Source organism: Colossoma macropomum, unplaced genomic scaffold (genome assembly GCF_904425465.1).
Source record: "Colossoma macropomum unplaced genomic scaffold, Colossoma_macropomum, whole genome shotgun sequence".
NCBI lineage: Eukaryota > Metazoa > Chordata > Actinopteri > Characiformes > Serrasalmidae > Colossoma > Colossoma macropomum.
Window position 1 is genome coordinate 30572116 of NW_023494796.1, and position 17467 is coordinate 30589582.

General features: G+C 40.1%; 1 protein-coding gene across 1 annotated transcript in view; it reads left to right on the forward strand.

The window, feature by feature from the left end:
- LOC118816737 (Kv channel-interacting protein 2-like) overlaps positions 1–14173 on the forward strand; it is a 140412-nt gene extending 126239 nt beyond the window's left edge. Inside the window, exons 2-8 of the mRNA XM_036583301.1 lie at positions 7906–8030; positions 8834–8903; positions 9119–9189; positions 10243–10350; positions 10466–10570; positions 12250–12312; positions 13675–14173. Of these exons, the coding sequence (XP_036439194.1) occupies positions 7906–8030; positions 8834–8903; positions 9119–9189; positions 10243–10350; positions 10466–10570; positions 12250–12312; positions 13675–13722 (590 nt within the window). The 3' untranslated portion in view covers positions 13723–14173. The remainder of the gene's footprint in view (positions 1–7905; positions 8031–8833; positions 8904–9118; positions 9190–10242; positions 10351–10465; positions 10571–12249; positions 12313–13674) is intronic.
- The last annotated feature ends 3294 nt before the right edge of the window (positions 14174–17467 follow it).

Here is a 17467-nt window from a genome sequence, read left to right on the forward strand (position 1 = left end):
TCCAGGTCACATTCACCCACCTTTTACCGCTTTCTGGGATTTGGTTTCAGACTGGGAGTTACATGATGCAGACCAGCCCACCAGAATTCTAACTGTTTCTCCAGCAAACACTCACAGTATTGTTTGCACCTTCGTGCAAAATAACTTTTTTTAAAAAAACTGTGCATTTTTATCTTCTCCATTTCTTACTCTTACTTAAACACTGCACTGAGATAACCAAGCTGGCTGGCTAATGAAAAACTAGCCAAAGCTTTTATCCTAAATGTGACACAATAATACTGACAGCGAATATGATACAAACTAATGCTAGCTGAGTAAGTTAAGACCAGCATGTTTCACTGCCCACCTGCTCGGATATGTCCTCATCCTTAAGTAGCTTTTTCATTACTGTCTTCTTAGTGCCAACTTGATTTTGCAGTTCTAGGCACAGCTGTCCATTTTTGTATGTTTTACATAAGAAAGCTGCTACATAGGTAATTTAAAAAAGGTACCATTCCGCTAATTTGTGCTGCCACTGCTTTAACCCCTGGGTGAGTTCATTAAACCCTTAAATTATATACGCATACACTTGGATGTATTCATGGTTTGTCTGAGCGTTGCCGTGCTTATGTACGTAGCTCACAGTAACCATCCCAAAGACTGTCCTGAGTGCCCATTCTGTCATTAGATGTAACCATTTTATTTTTACCATGTGTAATGTGTCCTCCGCAAACGCAGCACACATCTACATACTTAGTTGCAGTTTTTTGGGGGGGACATTTCAGCCATGCCGACCCATGGGCTAACGACAGGCTTGGTATCTGTTTGACAGTGTTAAACAGCGTGTCATTGTCCCCTACAATGAGCTCCGCCTTCACAAGGCGTAGGATTGGTTTAGAAATTTCACCTTAACGAGTCTACACACACCCATATTCAGCCTAAAATGTTCTCATGGTTACGACATTCTGTCTGGCCACATGAGACTAATGGCTTGCATGGAAACAGGGCTACAGTCTGTGTTTTTACAAATATATAATAAACCTAAAAGGTACAGGTAAGTTTGCAGTGGCCAGCATTGGAAGGACAAGGTAGACGTTTCTAATTAAGTCGGCAGTGCAGGTTTCACAGTAACCGCTCCTGAGTCACAAGGAGATTAAATGCAGCAGCTGCTAATATGATGCAGCGCAAATGTCCATCAAGAAAATAGAACTGCACTTGTTTGTTTACAAGATGAGGCCTTTTATGAATCTGGAGTAATATTGGTTTTTATGGGCTTTTAATAATATCATGTCCATTTAAACATCCTTATTCATTAGGATCAGGGAGGCTGTTTGTGTAAAAGGACCTGTATTAGCTAAAGCACTTGTAACCATGGCCAGTGTTTGTTCTGAGGCCTAGGCAAAAGGGCATATATTTGCATATTTTTAATCTACCCTTCTCCTTTAATAATGTGATTTCTGAGTGCGGTTCTCACATTTATTTTGATATGTACAGGACTTTTTCACAAACCATTTTGAGCAAGCGAACCTAAAAATAGGAATGTACTTCACTTTTTCACTTACTCGGATGAAACAAATCAGTAATAATAATGCCTTGTTTGTGCAGTGGTAGAACAGATAGGGCTCCTATTCCACATGCTGATATATTTTACTTCCTAACATGGATATGAATACGATTCTTTGATTTTCTATGGCCTATAGTTGATTTCTCTGAGGTCCACTTACTTTTAATTTTATGCACCAAAATCAGTCATAACTCACTATTTTTCATCCTTTCTTAGTATCAAACTTTTTTTTTTTTTACTGTCCCTTTTAAGACTTCAGTGTGTGGGTCCAAATCCATTGGGATTAATCTTCAGTTGGTCCCCCTTTGCAGCAACATCCTCCACTCTTCTGGGAAGCTTTCTACAAGATTTGGAAAGTGTCTGTGAGAATTTGTGCCCATTCAGTCAAAAGAGCATTTGTGAGGTCAGACACTGATGTTGTACGAGAGGGCCTGGCTCACAATCTCCATTCTAGTTCCCAAAGGTGTTCATTGGGGTTGAGGTCAGGGCTCTGTGAGGGACGGTCAAGTTCGTCCACATCAAACTCGTCACACCATGTCTTTATGTACCTTGCTTTGTGCACTGGGGCTCAGTCATGCTGAAACAGGAAAGGTTCTTCCCCAAACTGTTCACACGAAGCTGGAAGGATATAATTGTCTTGAATGTCTGTGTGTGCTGTATCATTAACTTCACCCTTCACTGGAACTAAGCGGCCCAAACTCAGCCCCAGCCCATTATCCCTCCTCCACCAAACTTTACTGTCGGCACTGTGCATTACGGTAGGTAACATTCTCCTGGCAACCACCAAACCTAGACCTGTCCATCAGACTGACAGACAGAGAATTGTGATTCATCAGTCCAGAGAACACATTTTTACTGCTCCAGCACCTAAGGGCGGCGTGCTTTACACCACTCCAGCCGACACTTGGCATTGTGCATAGTGATCTTAGGCTTGTGTGCAGCTGCACCATCAAGGAAACCCATTTCATGAAGCTCCCAATGTACAGTTCTTGTGCTGATGTTGCTTCCAGAGGCAATTTGCAGCTCTGTAATGAGTGGTGCAACAGAAGATAGGTGATTTTTAAGCGGTACGTACATAGCACTCGGCAGCCCCGCTCTTTGAGCCGTTTCGTAGCTGAGCTGTTGTTGCCCCAAGACTCTTCCATTTCACAATACAAACACTTAGATTCCCATGTTTAAAGTCACTGGGCTCTTCAGTACGACCGATTCTACTGCCAGTGTTTGTCAATGGAAATTGCATGGCTATGTGCTTGATTTTATACACCTGTTAGTAGTTGGTGTGTTAGCAAAGGGTTGTTTTTTTGGCTTCATTTTTACATATGGACTGTTTGGACTGGGGATTGAATGTGATGTTTTGTTAGGAGTTGAATTTAGACTGTAGGGTAGTGGGAGAAGAAAACGCAGTGTCTTTTTCTTCTATAATTGGGTTGGTTTTTCTTTTGAACAGCTAAAGAAAGCTTTCAGCTTAAATTGTCTGCCCCATCCTGACAGTGACATGACAGTATGTCTTGTACACCCAGGAGGATGGCCCAGCTTCTGACAAGAAATTGTTCAAAATCTGTATAAGAGCATTCTGAAAGCTGCTCTGAAGACTGATCATTAGTGATGGAGCCATATGTCAGCATGTTTCCATAATTTTGTCTCCTTATTGATCGTCCCCCACGCTCACTCACTGTAAATCTAGAAAGCTGTGCACAGCTCAGATTTGTATGGCTGAGTGTCATCATTAACCAGAAAAAAGCTCTACAGCTTCACTTTGCAGATGTTCGGTGAAGGATGTGCACAGCAGCTTTTACTAAAAGCGAAATGAAGCTTTTCTTTCTCGACAAGAATAAAAATCAATTTAAAATCAATTTAAAATTTCACATAATGCACACGGCTGATGGATTTCTAATGTGGCGTAGTTGAATTTGGTGCTTGTTTGGTCTATAAGCAAAAGCTGAAGGCCATCCACATGCACTGTTTCCAATATTGTGGCCTTGTTTGTTGAAATTTCTGACTCTGGTTGGACTGCAGTCTCACAAAGGTGTCCAATGAGAGCCAATGTCCCACCTTCTCGAGAAACGTCAAAATAATAGTCCTGATTCTTAGTGTTATACATTATTCAGACAAAAATTGTGTGGATTATTAATGATCTGGTGATCGTAGATATGATGATCTCAGGAATTCAGTAAAACCTGAAAAAAATCACTGTCCAATGGAAAAAATCTTCAAATTTTCTCTGTTCTACATCATTCGAGCACAACAGATGCCCTTTACACTGTGTGAACATTTCATTTTTAATGGACCAACACAAAAGCTCTAAAATTAATTGGAATAAAACTGTTTTACGTTAACTTACCGTAAAATTAGTGTTTATGTTGTCTCCTGTAAATTTGCTATTTTGGAAATCCATTTTAATTTGGACAGTAACGCTATGTTGTGTAATCAGAGATAGAAGGAGATATAAGAAAGTAAAAGAAAAAACATTTTGAATTACAAAACTTTAATGATTATGAATTCCTGAATTAAATGTAAATGTTTCCTACAATTCCTCGACATCTGGGAATTGTACAAAATGATAGTTCATATGCTTATATGTTATAATCCTGAGAGAATTTTGGTGATTTTTGTGATTTGTACATCTTGATAGAAATTCCAAGTTTCACATCCAAAGTACAAGGTGATTCAAAAAGCTTCATCCGATTTCAAAATGGTTTTTCACTTGTAAATCATTACAGAACAATGCAGTGAACTGTAAAATGAGCATAAAGTTTATTATGTAATTGTACAAGTGCTCAATCTGAACCTCCTCCAGCTGTACAGACAACATCAACACCATAGTCAAACTCATCCCATACTCGATTGAGCATGTCGGGTGTCGCTGCACTCACGGCTCTTTCAGTGTGATTTCGGAGATCATCCAGTGTTGTGGAACCAACGACGAGCTGTTGGAGGTTCACTGCCCACGAAAATCACGTTGCACAGTTACGACGGATTCACTCTTATTGAAGTGGAGAACGCAGAACGCTTTCTGCTCAGGGGTCTCCATCTCCTGTCAGACTGAAGGCAGCCATCTTCCACTGACAGTCAAACTCTGTGACCCCCTCTTCCAGTTGGATTGTGATTGGTTCCTAGGCGCCTCACGGTTGTAAAAATATGGTGCTTTGAAATCAGAAGAATCTTTTTGAACCACCCTGTATAAATATTCATAAGAATATTGTAATGTCCCTGAGCTTTAGTTTTGAGCACACAACACCACTGTCTTGTGGATATCTTATGAAATATGGAATTTATGAAGAAAAATATGAGGAATGCATGTTTGAAACCAACAGTGCTAAATTAGTAAGAAGGACTGTCTTCTGGATACGTTTGGACATGGAGTGTACCAGCCCCCTCTACCCTGTCCATCAATGGAGTTAAACACCATAGGACCACCACTGACCTTGGATGCTGGAACATTCTTAGCACAGCAATGACACAAACATTTTTGTTGTTTTTCAGTTTTTGACATAATTTGAAAAAGCCTGTTGGTCTGTACATTGTGTGTAAATGTTATGATGAATGGCCCAAAATAAACAGCTCAGAATGACTTGGGGAAAAATTCTGGTCCCATAGACTTACATTAAAAGTAAAGTGTGTTTTATCCTTCTCCTGTAAAGTTACCATTGGGGAGATACAAGATTTTCTTCCAACAACAGTGATTTCAATGTTGCAGGCGTTTTTGAACCACGTCATACGTTGTTAAAATCACACAGACTTAAAAAGGAGGTCTTGCTCTATGTTTAGGTTTCTAATGAAAAATCAACACTATCCTGAGGAAGATATGATGACAGTAGATAATTCACTCACATCATTAGAAGACACATCTTTCAAGTTTAGACTGAGTTCTCTTTGAATTCTCTTTGAATCATCAGATTCATGTCCTTTTCAACACTTCTTGACAATTTTTTTTGTCTGACAGCCTATTTTTTTTAACGTATTTATTTATTCTTTTCTGTCCACTTATCTTTATTTCTATTACCTTGTTACATTTAAAATCTTGAAAATAAAAAAGGCCAATGAGTGTAGATATAAATTAAGCGTTTCTAATAAACTGACAACTCAGAACACAGAGTAGCCTTTTTTTTTGCGGTCTGGCACTGTTATTTTGGTAAAAAGTCAGGAGGCCATTCAGGTCAGTTTCAGCGCTGGTGTGAGACGAGGAGCAGACTTTGCAGGCAGGAGTGATTGCTCTGTGTAGCTCGTCTGTCACATAGACAGCTGTTATGGAATAGCCTCAGGGGATTTTCCATGAAGTGCGAGTGAAGTCAGGACTGACCCTGAGTCTGTCTAAATTCTAAATAGTTAGAGTTGGATTTCTGCTGTGATCTTTTGCAGATTGAATAATGCAGATGGATGCTCTTCTGTTCATTTTTGACAGCTATATTAACAAGTAGGATTCCTGGACTAATATATATAATTTATATAGATATATGTATATAGATATATGTAGATATGTGTGTGTTTGTGTGTGTGTGTGTGTGTGTGTATCTATATATATATATATATATATATATTTATTTATTTATTTTTTAGATATACATATATAGATATTTTTAGATATATGTAGATAGATGTACCGTACATGTAAAAGGTTTGGAAGACATATGGACATATGGAAGAATTTTTTCTTCTTTATTTTTTACAATTTTTCACCTTTTAGGATAAATAATGAGCAATTAGAATCAGTGAACAAAAAAGAGTTAAGCAAATGAAAACACATACTTTTTCTTTAATAAACCTTTTGCTTTGGAAATTTTGTGCCTAAGAATCAGCTGCACTGTTTGTATTTGTCTTAAAAGCTAGAGCAAGCATTTCTATATAAGGCTCTAGATCAAAATGTCTTTTTTGATGATAAAAACATGTATAAAATCCAGAGATCACGAGTTCAGTCACCAGTGATGCTATAGCCGTTTGTGGCCGGGAGTCCAAGAGAGCACAGTTGGCCTGGCCTTCCCTCTCCTCCATCACTCAGCACAGCGCCAGCCAGTGCAGGCGTCTGTTAGCTGACTTAACAGAACAGGCAGTTAGTGTTCTCCTCCAAGCGTGTTGAGCCGTCCAGTGACGTTGCAACTGCAGCGGCAGTTCAAAAAGATGTCGTGGGAACAGAAGCTGGTGAATAGAAAGCCAACATCAGCTTACCTCAATAAATGCATCCTTAATCAAGAAATACCTTGAACGTTTTCTTGTAGATGTTTAATGAGCAGCTAATGAGCAGCTCAGCAGAGCTGTAATCAGCCACTGGAGCTGCTGGACTGTTGAACTCGTCATGCTGCTTCCCAAACCACACACTTCTATACTTTACCTACTACACTAATAAGTGCACTTTCAATGGTATAGATGGTGTTCATTAATCACTACTGCAATAAATCACATAGGATATATCGTTTAAATATGACCGTAACCAGTACTCTTTAAAATAGTTTTAAAACTGAGGGTTCTGGAAAAAAAAGTCTTTGCTGGATAACAAACTGCCACTGTGCTCCTGAGTAACCTTGAAGTTGCCTACCAAAATGGTGGCAGCACAATTGTGTAACATTAACAGAATACTTTAGATTGGACATGACTAAATTGGGTGGACAGTTGAAAAAAAAATCAAAAACGCATACAAGGACGCTTATCCTACATTTTTCTTGTATTTCAGTTATTCTATTGGTATTGTGTACCAAAAACAGTCATTTGTTTTTCTACAACAACTTTTTCAACCTCTCTTTATCACTTACAGTTAAACAGGTTGTTTTTGTTCCTGTCTCTTTAAGACAGATATATGTAAATGACCTCTGCTCTGGTTGGCTGCCTTGTACTGTGTGTCACACAAAAAGCAATCCAGGCTGAAACACTCTTGACTGCTGTAGGCTGAACAGGAGGATACGTGCAAATGTGTTGTGACATCACAAAAACAATAAATTCAAAATGGGCTGTTTTTGCTGCTTAGTTTCCATATATGGACTGTATGGAGTGAAACCTGAACACTGTTTACACACTACGTCAAACTGTTCTATTTAAAAAAAACAAAAAAAACAAAACACTAACAAAATTAGTTTTTTGGTGATGTGGTCCCTTTTACATCGTGTGCCCAAACTTTTGACTTGCACTGTAACTCATGTTTTTGACATTTTTTAAAGACGCATTGAAGATTTCTAAGCTTGTACCTCGTCAGTTGTAATATTGTATTTTGCTTTTAATGGAGTTTGTGATAAAGATGTTATTGACTTTAAGCTTCACTGACATTTGACAGTTATAATACTGACTCTGGTCATGGTGAATAAATCAGAGTTTGCCTTCTTGTATCCGTGTGCAGCTGCTGGTCTTGTTCTGACGAGACTTCCTGTCTTCCACAGACAGCATCGAGGATGACTTTGAGCTGTCCACCGTGTGCCATCGGCCGGAGGGGCTCGAGAAGCTGCAGGAGCAGACCAAGTTCACCAAGAAGGAGCTCCAAGTGCTCTACAGGGGCTTCAAAAACGTGAGGATCTCCGACTCGTCCATGGTCTATTAAAGAGCAGATAAAGAGCATCTACAGGGCTGTTTTATAATCCACACTGTGTTATTGACGAGGCTTGAATCCACACGTTCAACCAAGCAGAGCAGCTTGGCATTGCACAGTGATCTTAGGCTTGTGTGCAGCGGCTCAGCCATGAAAACCCATTTCATGAAGCTCCCGACACACAGTTTGTGCGCTAATGTTGCTTCCAGAGGCAGTTTGGAGCTCTGCAGCAAGTGATGCAACAGAAAATAAGCAGTTTCTGTACACTATGTGCTTCAGCACTTGGCTTCCCAGCTACGTGAGTTTGCATGGCCTACCGCTCCATGGCTGAGCCGTTGTTTTCTCCTAGATGCTTATATTTAACAATAATAGCACTTACAGTTGTCTGGGGCAGCTCTAGCAGTGTAGAAACTTCACTAACTGACTTGTGGTACTGCCATGGGATGCCTCCTTTGCCACGTCACTAAGTTTATCAGTACAACTCATTCTACTGCCAGTCTTTGTCTAAGGAGGCTGCAAGGCTATGTGTTATTTTTTTCTGTTAGCAGGTGCACAAACTTTTAGCCATATAGTATAGGAACACTCCCCCTGATGCTAACCACCTTCAACAAGGGAAAAGCAGTGGTAACATTTTATTGAACACTGCTTTAACTGCAAGACATGCATGTCCAGCATTAGTTTATAAGACTTTATAAAATCTGAAAATATTTCCCTGTAAAGTTGGATCATATATTGTAACATTTGGTCAGGCGAGTTACTCAAAGCGGCGTTTTGTTTTTCAGGAATGTCCCAGCGGTGTTGTGAACGAGGACACCTTTAAAGTCATCTACTCCCAGTTCTTCCCACAAGGGGGTGAGTCTCTCATGTGCCATCTGTGCTCCTTCCTCTCTTTCACTCCCGAGTTATTTATTCATTCAGGAGCATTGAAGCCTGCTGTAAAAGGGCTAAACTGAAGAGCGTGATCCTGAGAATGCTGATGTATTTTAGCTGTTTGGATGTTTATTGTACACTGAAAAATATTTCAAATGTACAAGATGCAAATAATCACGTCCTCTTCGTTCCTCCAGATTCCAGTACGTATGCACATTTCCTCTTTGAGGCATTCGACACTAACAAGAATGGCTCAGTTAGTTTTGAGGTGAGTACTGTTCAGTTATTGTTTAGGATTTTGAGCTTATTTGTGTATTTAATTTGTGCGCTTCATGTGGGCATGGATAAAAACATTAAAAATATGTCTTAAAAGAGAATTAATTAGTTACACAAATGAAGGTGATGTATGGCTGTGGCTTGCAGTCATGTGCAAAAGTTTGGGCACCCCTGGTCAAATTACGTTTTGTTGTTTTGTGAAAATAACACGTCCTCTGTAGAGAACCCAGTTCTGCACATTTTAGTGGATAGTTACTGTTTATTTATTAAATGTAATATAAAAAATAAATAATAAAATGTGGTCTGTGCAAATGTTTTGACACATTTTATGTTTTATTTTTTTCTTTGCAATTTTTGTGCACTAAAATCTGCAAAGAAATTCCATATTTAAGTGTGTTCTCTGTAGAGGATGTGTTATTTTCATTTGACTGAGCGTGTTCAAAATTTTGCATACAACTGTATATAAGAAGGTTTCAATTTTGGGCATACATAAAATGCCTAGTTAGATAATTAAAAGTAAAAATGAATGTTTAATTGATATTTTAAATTCAATATTTAAATATCTTAAATTGATTTTAGATATAAATTTTCCAATTTTCCAACTTTAAGTGACCAGACTCTTATGAATGTGAAAATAATGTATTTTCCTCCTATTTTCTACTCAGAATCTTAGTTTAGGTAATCATTACAAAATGTTTCTTTTGTGTGTGTGTGTGTGTGTGTGTGTGTGTGATGTATGTAAAGAGACATGTACATGAATTAAGGTTAAAAATTGCTAAAAGAAAATTTAAATCTAAAAATAAAGATTTTAACTTTGTTGTTTTTTGCACAGACCACCATTTATATTTTATTTTTTAATTCCAGTATGTGGAATATTTAATTCCAAAATTCAGCACATAACCAGTAATTGTGCATTTTATGATGTTTAGCTATATATATATATATATATATATATATATAGCTAAACATCTGTCTATGTTTTATGTTTAACAAGTGACCTCAGCAAAGCTCACCAGTGCTGCCATTGCCCTCTTACTTCTTGCAGGACTTCGTCATCGGCCTGTCCATCATCCTCAGGGGGACGATAAACGATCGGCTAAACTGGGCCTTCAATCTCTACGATCTCAATAAAGACGGGTGCATCACCAAAGAGGTGCGTCGAGTCCGTCTTTGAAGGCTTTGGGTTGAACAAAGTGATTCAATTTCATTGTAATGCTGAGTAAAACACCATGCATCTAGTTTCAACGGCCTGTGTTTTTGGCTTTCAGGAGATGTTGGACATCATGAAGTCCATCTACGACATGATGGGGAAGTACACGTATCCCTGCATGCAGGAGGATGCTCCCAGAGAGCATGTCGAGACCTTCTTTCAGGTGACCTGCATAGGACCCTAAATATCCATCACATATATTATAAATTTGCTCATTTGTTTTGTTGTTAAAGGAGCAGTTCGGCACAAACTCACACAGCTTTACCTTTATCACAAATGCAGTTGATGAGTAAAGACACGTTTCCTTTGCTTCTTTAGTTTTGCGCTGGAGCCACAAGGCTAATGTAGCTAACAGGGCTGCATGATGAATCGTATTTTTGTTGTTATTGCGATATGACCTTCCAGAATACACACATCATTATGAGCTGCAGTGACAGATCAAATTACCTCACACGTTCATCGGTAAAATCAGGCTGGTGGGAACCTAGCGTTGGAAGCTGAACAAGTCTAATTACAAAATACCAACATGCACAGCTCAAAAAACTACTCTATCCTGAACTAGTAGGCTGGAAAAATGCTTAAACCGCGACGGCTGTTCTCTCAGTGTTATGTGTAAAATGCTTAGCCTGTATGAAGCAGTAATGACTACTGTTACAACAAATCTGCATCATCATAAGAAGTGTTTTAAGGAATTGAATGTATATATGTTCATTTTTGAAGGCCTACATTGAAAATAAATTATACATATTTATTTGCTTATAACTAGATGGATTTTATCATCCAGAAAGAATATAAAAACCTGCCATGCAAGTTTGTTGCGAGGAGGTTGATTGACTTTCTTTCTGCAGTATTAGAGTTTGCAAAAAGACGCAAGACTGTGTGAGCTGGCAACCCTGCCAGTCTTAGCTTAAGTGCTAGCTCATCTAAAAGGGCAGCTCCTCCTTATTAGACATGAAAATGCAATGCCTTAACTAAAAGATTGCCTTGCTTTGATTAATGTAAACATGGTTTCCAGAATCTAGTTTTTAAATTTAAATTTACTTTAAATTGGCCTGCATATTGAGGTATTTTCAGTCATGTACAGTACAAAATTCTGAGACCACACTAAAAATCTGGTATTTTTTCCATTAAAACTTGGAAATAAACAGATTTTACAATCATGATTTAAAACAAGAAAAGTTATGACAATTACTATGAAGCAGAAAGATTTAGAACTCTATTCTAGGTCACTGTTCAAAATGAAGCAAGTATGTGATATTGACCATGTTGAGGCCTTTTGTACAAGAAAATGTCAGATTATATTTTGAGTCTTATTCTCTCAGTGAAGTTCATGTTCAGATGCCTCTCAGGTGGTTTTGATCTGCTCATGAGAGACTTTTGCACAAACATTTCCATGCAGCTCAAGTGCACACTGTCATTACAGCAGTCATTATAGGCCTTTGCACCCCACTGTATGTCTGCACTGAACATGTTGTGAAGCCAGTTTAGTTCCTTTATGCTCCCAAGCTTTTTAATATGCTGCAGATGTTACCAGGTAGCCTGAACTGAGAGTTTGATGGATGTAGCAACAACTAAAAGAGGTGGAATTTTGCAGACTTGTAGCTCCAGTGCAAAAAAGAAGCAATCTTCAGACGCCAAACATGTCTTGGCTGATGAGCTGCATTTGTGCTACACTGTAATTGACATTTTTCTCCAAACTATTCCTTTAATACTGTAGAACTATTTTTAACACAGGTAAACACTATGGCTGTAGCTAAAAGGCTCCATTTCAGACCCAAATGCTGACAGTGTTTTTCAGAGCAGTCTGATGGATCTGCTTTCAATCTGCTCTTTTGTTTCCAGAAAATGGACCGTAACAATGATGGTGTTGTCACCATTGACGAGTTCATTGAGTCATGCCAAAAGGTACACAGCATGTTACTATGTCATCATCATTCATAACACACTGAGGGACGGATTTAGCCTTTTGGGCCAGTTTTCAGCCGCATATATGATTCATTCTGCCTGTGATAAAACTGCAGTACAAGCGTGCACACGCAGTGTATGCGCCATATTTGGGGAAACATGCGAAGCCTATGTATCTCCCTCATGCATGTGCAGTATAATGCAAAACAACAGATGAGGACCTTAGAATTACAACTGTTCACATATTCTGTTTTATTTATTAAATAAATAGCGAATAGCAGCAGCTAATTTTGTGTACATTTTTTCCATGTCTTAAAATCAGGCATGTACTAACAGTAGTGTTTCAAAGTTGCATTATTATAGACTTCCATTAAAGAGAAAGTCCACCAATTTTTCAACATTTCTGCATAATTAAAGGGTTAAGATGTAGAAAGAGTCATTCAGAGTGGACTCCTACCTTGTCAGTCCACCTTGTAGATGTAAAGTCAGAGACGATAGCTCATCTGCTGCTGCACAGTGTGTGTTGGTCATCCTCTAGTCCTTCATCAGTGGTCACAGGACGCTGCCCACAGGACGCTGTTGGCTGGATATTTTTGGTTGGTGGACTATTCTCAGTCCAGCAGTGACACTGAGGTGTTTAAAAACTCCAGCAGCACTGCTGTGTCTGATCCACTCACACCAGCACCACATCAGTGTTACTGCTGTGCTGAGAATGACGTACCACCCCGATAATACCTGCTCTGTGAGGGTCCTGACCATTGAAAAACAGGGTAAAAGGGGGCTAACAAAGTATGCAGAGAAAGAGATGGACTACAGTCTGTAATTGTAGAACTACAAAGTGAAACTGTATGGTCAGTGGAGCTGATAAAGTGGACAGTGATGGTTTATGTACATCTGGCCTTACCTACACTCCTTGGCCATTTTATCAGAAACACCTCCCATATAGGTGCACTTTATAGGTTTACAATTACTGACTGTATCCTGTCCATCAATGGAAAAAAGACCACCACAGTAGATGACAGATCTTTTACACTAACATACCACTAGCATATGGATGTCACTGCTGTGCTGAGAACGGTTCACCACCCAAACAACATGTGGTCAGTGGTGGTCCTATGGAGGTCCTTTTCCATTGATGGATGAGGTACAGTGGAGCTGATAAAACTGTACAGCAACAGATGCAAAGGTGCAACTTCATGAAAGGTGTTTCTGATAAAATGGCCAACGAGTGAAGATATAAGATTTGTGTTTCTGGCAACTCAATGTAAAAACGAACTACGAAAGACTCAACGAAACATGGACAAAGTTCTGGTCCTTCACTCGTTTCTCTTCTGTTTCTCCATCTGTTCTCACTCTCGCCAGGACGAGAACATCATGCAGTCCATGCAGCTGTTCGACAACGTCATTTAGGGCCGTGCCCTGTCGGAGAAGAGGGGACGGGGGCCGAGACGAACGACCCAGACCTGGAACCGGTCAGCCAGCTGCTGACCAGCCTCCTGCCCTCCTGCCCCCTCCTCCATGCAGCCAGAGGACCGCCGTCATTCCGTTTCTTTCTTTCTCCCAGAGACATAGTGGAAGATGCATCAGGGCTGGCTTCTAGACCCACTCCAATAAGTTCACCTTCTTTTTGTTACATTCCTGAAAGGGTTCAAACGGGTCGGCTGGACTCGAGACGTAGCCAGACCAACGTGTCGGACAGCAAACTTAGACTCGGAGGGTAGCATGGACCTTGGCTACGAGCGAAAGGAACTGTGAAACCTGGCCAACAACAAGCTGGAAGTTCTTGCGCGCGGACGACGGCGCCATTGTAACTTTTATTTTTAATTTTTATCCAATCGCTGACTGGTTTTCTTAACGCATGATGTCACAACTAACCAACACTTACTTAATGTACCTATTAAGTTAAGCTAGTCCAAAGCCTGTCTGTCGTCCTGCTCGTCCGTCCACACGTGCCTCGCTCGGACCTGTGTGCTGTCATCGTGTGCTGTCACTAAGAACCCTGGGGCCAAAGCTCCGCCCCCTTAGGCCCCACCCCTTCCGCAGCAGCCGATAGAGAAATGACGTTCTATGCCTGTACATTCCAGAGGGGTCTGCAGACGAGGTGACTCCTTGGCCTTGAAGTCCTTAGCTGTTACCTATTCTGACTGTTCCTTTGCTGTCGAGCGACATTCTTCCTTTACAAACCCATCAAGTGTCTCGCAAAGTAGAAGAATTTTATGGTAGGAGGAAAAAAAAAGAGGAAGGAGTTCTATTATGCTGCATTAGTGTTACCCAATGTTCTCACTGTGATCACATGCGAATTATGAAATCTTCTATCATTACTGCTGGTAATATCTGCAAGCGGCAAAGGCAGTGTGATACATCTCTTCTCGCTGTATCTTATTCATCAAATGAATATTCCAGTTTATCAACGTAGGCATGACTCTAAGATAGGCCAGCGCTCCATAGCACATAGACCAGCAAGCTTCTTCATGCATCGACCGTCCCGCCGACACCAAAGAGATAAGTTCAGCCATGTCTGCTGTTTTCAGTTGCTTACAAAACCCACACAAAGACCCTGAGTAAAAAAACGATGGATTTTCAGTGGAAAAACTAATGAATCAATATGATACTATGCCGAAGTCAGAAAACAGCCTTTCTTTTATTCAGTTCCCAGACAAAAACGGCCATTAAGCACCAGTTATTTCATTTTTCAGTGGCAGAAACGTTTAACCCCTGAAAATCCCAGGCTTATTACACACTAAAGCTTATAAGTTGGTACTTACGGGGACTTCAATACAAACTGGCTGAGCTATTCTTGGAGTATAAAAGTGTGTAATATAACTTGGGGGTCATGGCCATTTAAGGGGTTAACAGCTGTCAAGAGGCTATTACTAACATTTGCACTAGAACTCCGAAAACTGGACATCTCAGATGTGGAAGAAAGCTTTACAGCCTTGTAATTAGGATCACTTGGATTGTGAAAAGCAGAAACTTCAAAGACTGAACTTATCTTATGAAAATATCTCAACAGGTTTCCTGACAGCAAGTCTTGCAAAAAGAACAGAAGCTGTAATAAAGATCATTTAGTGGACAATTTCATATTATATCCAGCTGTTGAGGCTTAAATATGTTTTCTACTTGTTTTGACAATGAAATATGAATAACTTGTGCTTAACGGCCATCTTGGAAACTAAATACATGCAAGGATGTTCTCTGACTTTTGCACAGTACATTAATTGGGCACAGTTGCAGGTAAAACATGGTAAGAAAGAGCTTGAGAAAGCGACAATTGATAGCAAATCAGCCTGGTTACGTAGAATGAGAGACTGTAGACTAGCACAAAGAAGGGAGCTGAGTGATTAGCGGCTACTATAAGCAGAATTGTGAAGCACTGTTTGTTCTTAGTGATACGGAAATGAAGTAAAATCATAAACACTGTTATCAAGCAATTGAAACAGAAGTAGTCTGTCGTACGTGAGGTGTTGGGCTCAAATATGCATGCTAGCATTTAACAATGTGGCGCTCGGGTGGCTCAGTCATGATTATCTTGTTGAGTATTGCAGTTACACCAGGTGCATTGTGGTCCCATCTCTAAGTAATGGGGTCTGATATCCTAAGATATGTGATGGAATTTAACATTGGGCTTTTCTTTTCGTAGCGATTGACTGACAGCTGTATCCAGTATTGAGAGGTAGAGAACACAGTGTCTTGAAATGGGCTTAAATGACCTAAGCAATAATCATTTTGATCAAAGCCTACCAGTATTGGCAGAGTAACATTATCAGTATAGGCCCCCATTTCTGGGCAACTCTCAGTAATAAGTGTTTATGGTGGCAAAACAGTGGTGGTGTCTGTCTTGCAGTGTTGCTCGAGTGTTCAAAGCTTCAATCAGCACGATTTATGCAAATGCCAGTGAATTCATTTCAAGGACTTTCCGACCTCATTCAGTGGACATTTTCCCTTCTCAAAGGTTAAACGGTTGCAAAACACGGCCAGTTACATTCATCATGTTCAGCGTATGAAGGAGTCCGAGGGCAGCGTTTACAAAGATGCTTGGTATCCGTCAAAAACATGCATTGATATGTGCTGCTGGTTTGCTGTAGGGTTGTTTGTGGGCAGACCAGGAATAGTGAGCGGGTAAGGTGTTCAACTGAAAGGGCAAAGCTGTCCATCTAGATTGTTGTTCGTTCAGCTCTGGTGTCGCCACACTAACTAAATTTCCATACACACCAGTGGCGTGTACCGGCGGTTTGCCGCTGGGCAGTACAGTTAAAAATTCATCACGCATTTTGTCGTCATTTCTACCGCCAAGTGAGCCGTACCATACCTGAACACCCGTGATGAATTTGGTCACCCTTCTCGTTGGGGTACCAAGCTAGAACATATCAGGGTAGAAATTGTGCAAACCATTGACTAGTCAAAAGCAATCAATCCCAGAGTGGTCACTGTCAGATGATCACTATTTAAAATTAAAAAAAAAACCTACGTCTTAATGTATTAACGTCACACGCACAGACTCAAAGACGCCCGTGCTCTATGTTTAGGTCTCAAATGCAAAATCAGCAGATAAAGATGTGATGACAGTAGTAGATAATTCACTCACATCCTCGGAAGATGTGTCCTTCACCGAGTTTTAACTGAGTTCTCTTTGAATTCTCTGTCAATCATCAGATTCATCCGTACGGCGAAGGGGCCGAATCATATCCAGCGCCACAAAATGTTCTTCCGCCCGTTTCCACCAGAGAGGGCTCCAAATCCTTTAAACGTAGCGTAGATCTAAAGGTTTAGTCAGAAATAGACATCATTAGATGTCATGAAAGGAGGAAAATGGCAAGGAACCAATACATGGGTAAACCTGGGCGCTTCACAAAGAGGCCATTTCACAGTAGTTAGACTATGATTTCTTCTTAAGAACAGTTGGTGAATGAAGCTCTTAGTTCTTTGTGTGCTTGTAGAAGTAGTTTTCTCACTGAGCTCAACGGTAAGAGGTGTGTTTTTGGGGGATACCAAGAAATTCTTATGAGCACAGCCATCTTGGCCGGACCTTTGGGGTCAAGTGTATAGTGTGTCCTCCCTCGAGCATCTTACTGGTTGGCCATTTAATCAACGTGACAGAAGAAAATTGCTAGATGTTTTTGTGTAGGAGACGGATGCCTCTTATCCATGAGAGTAA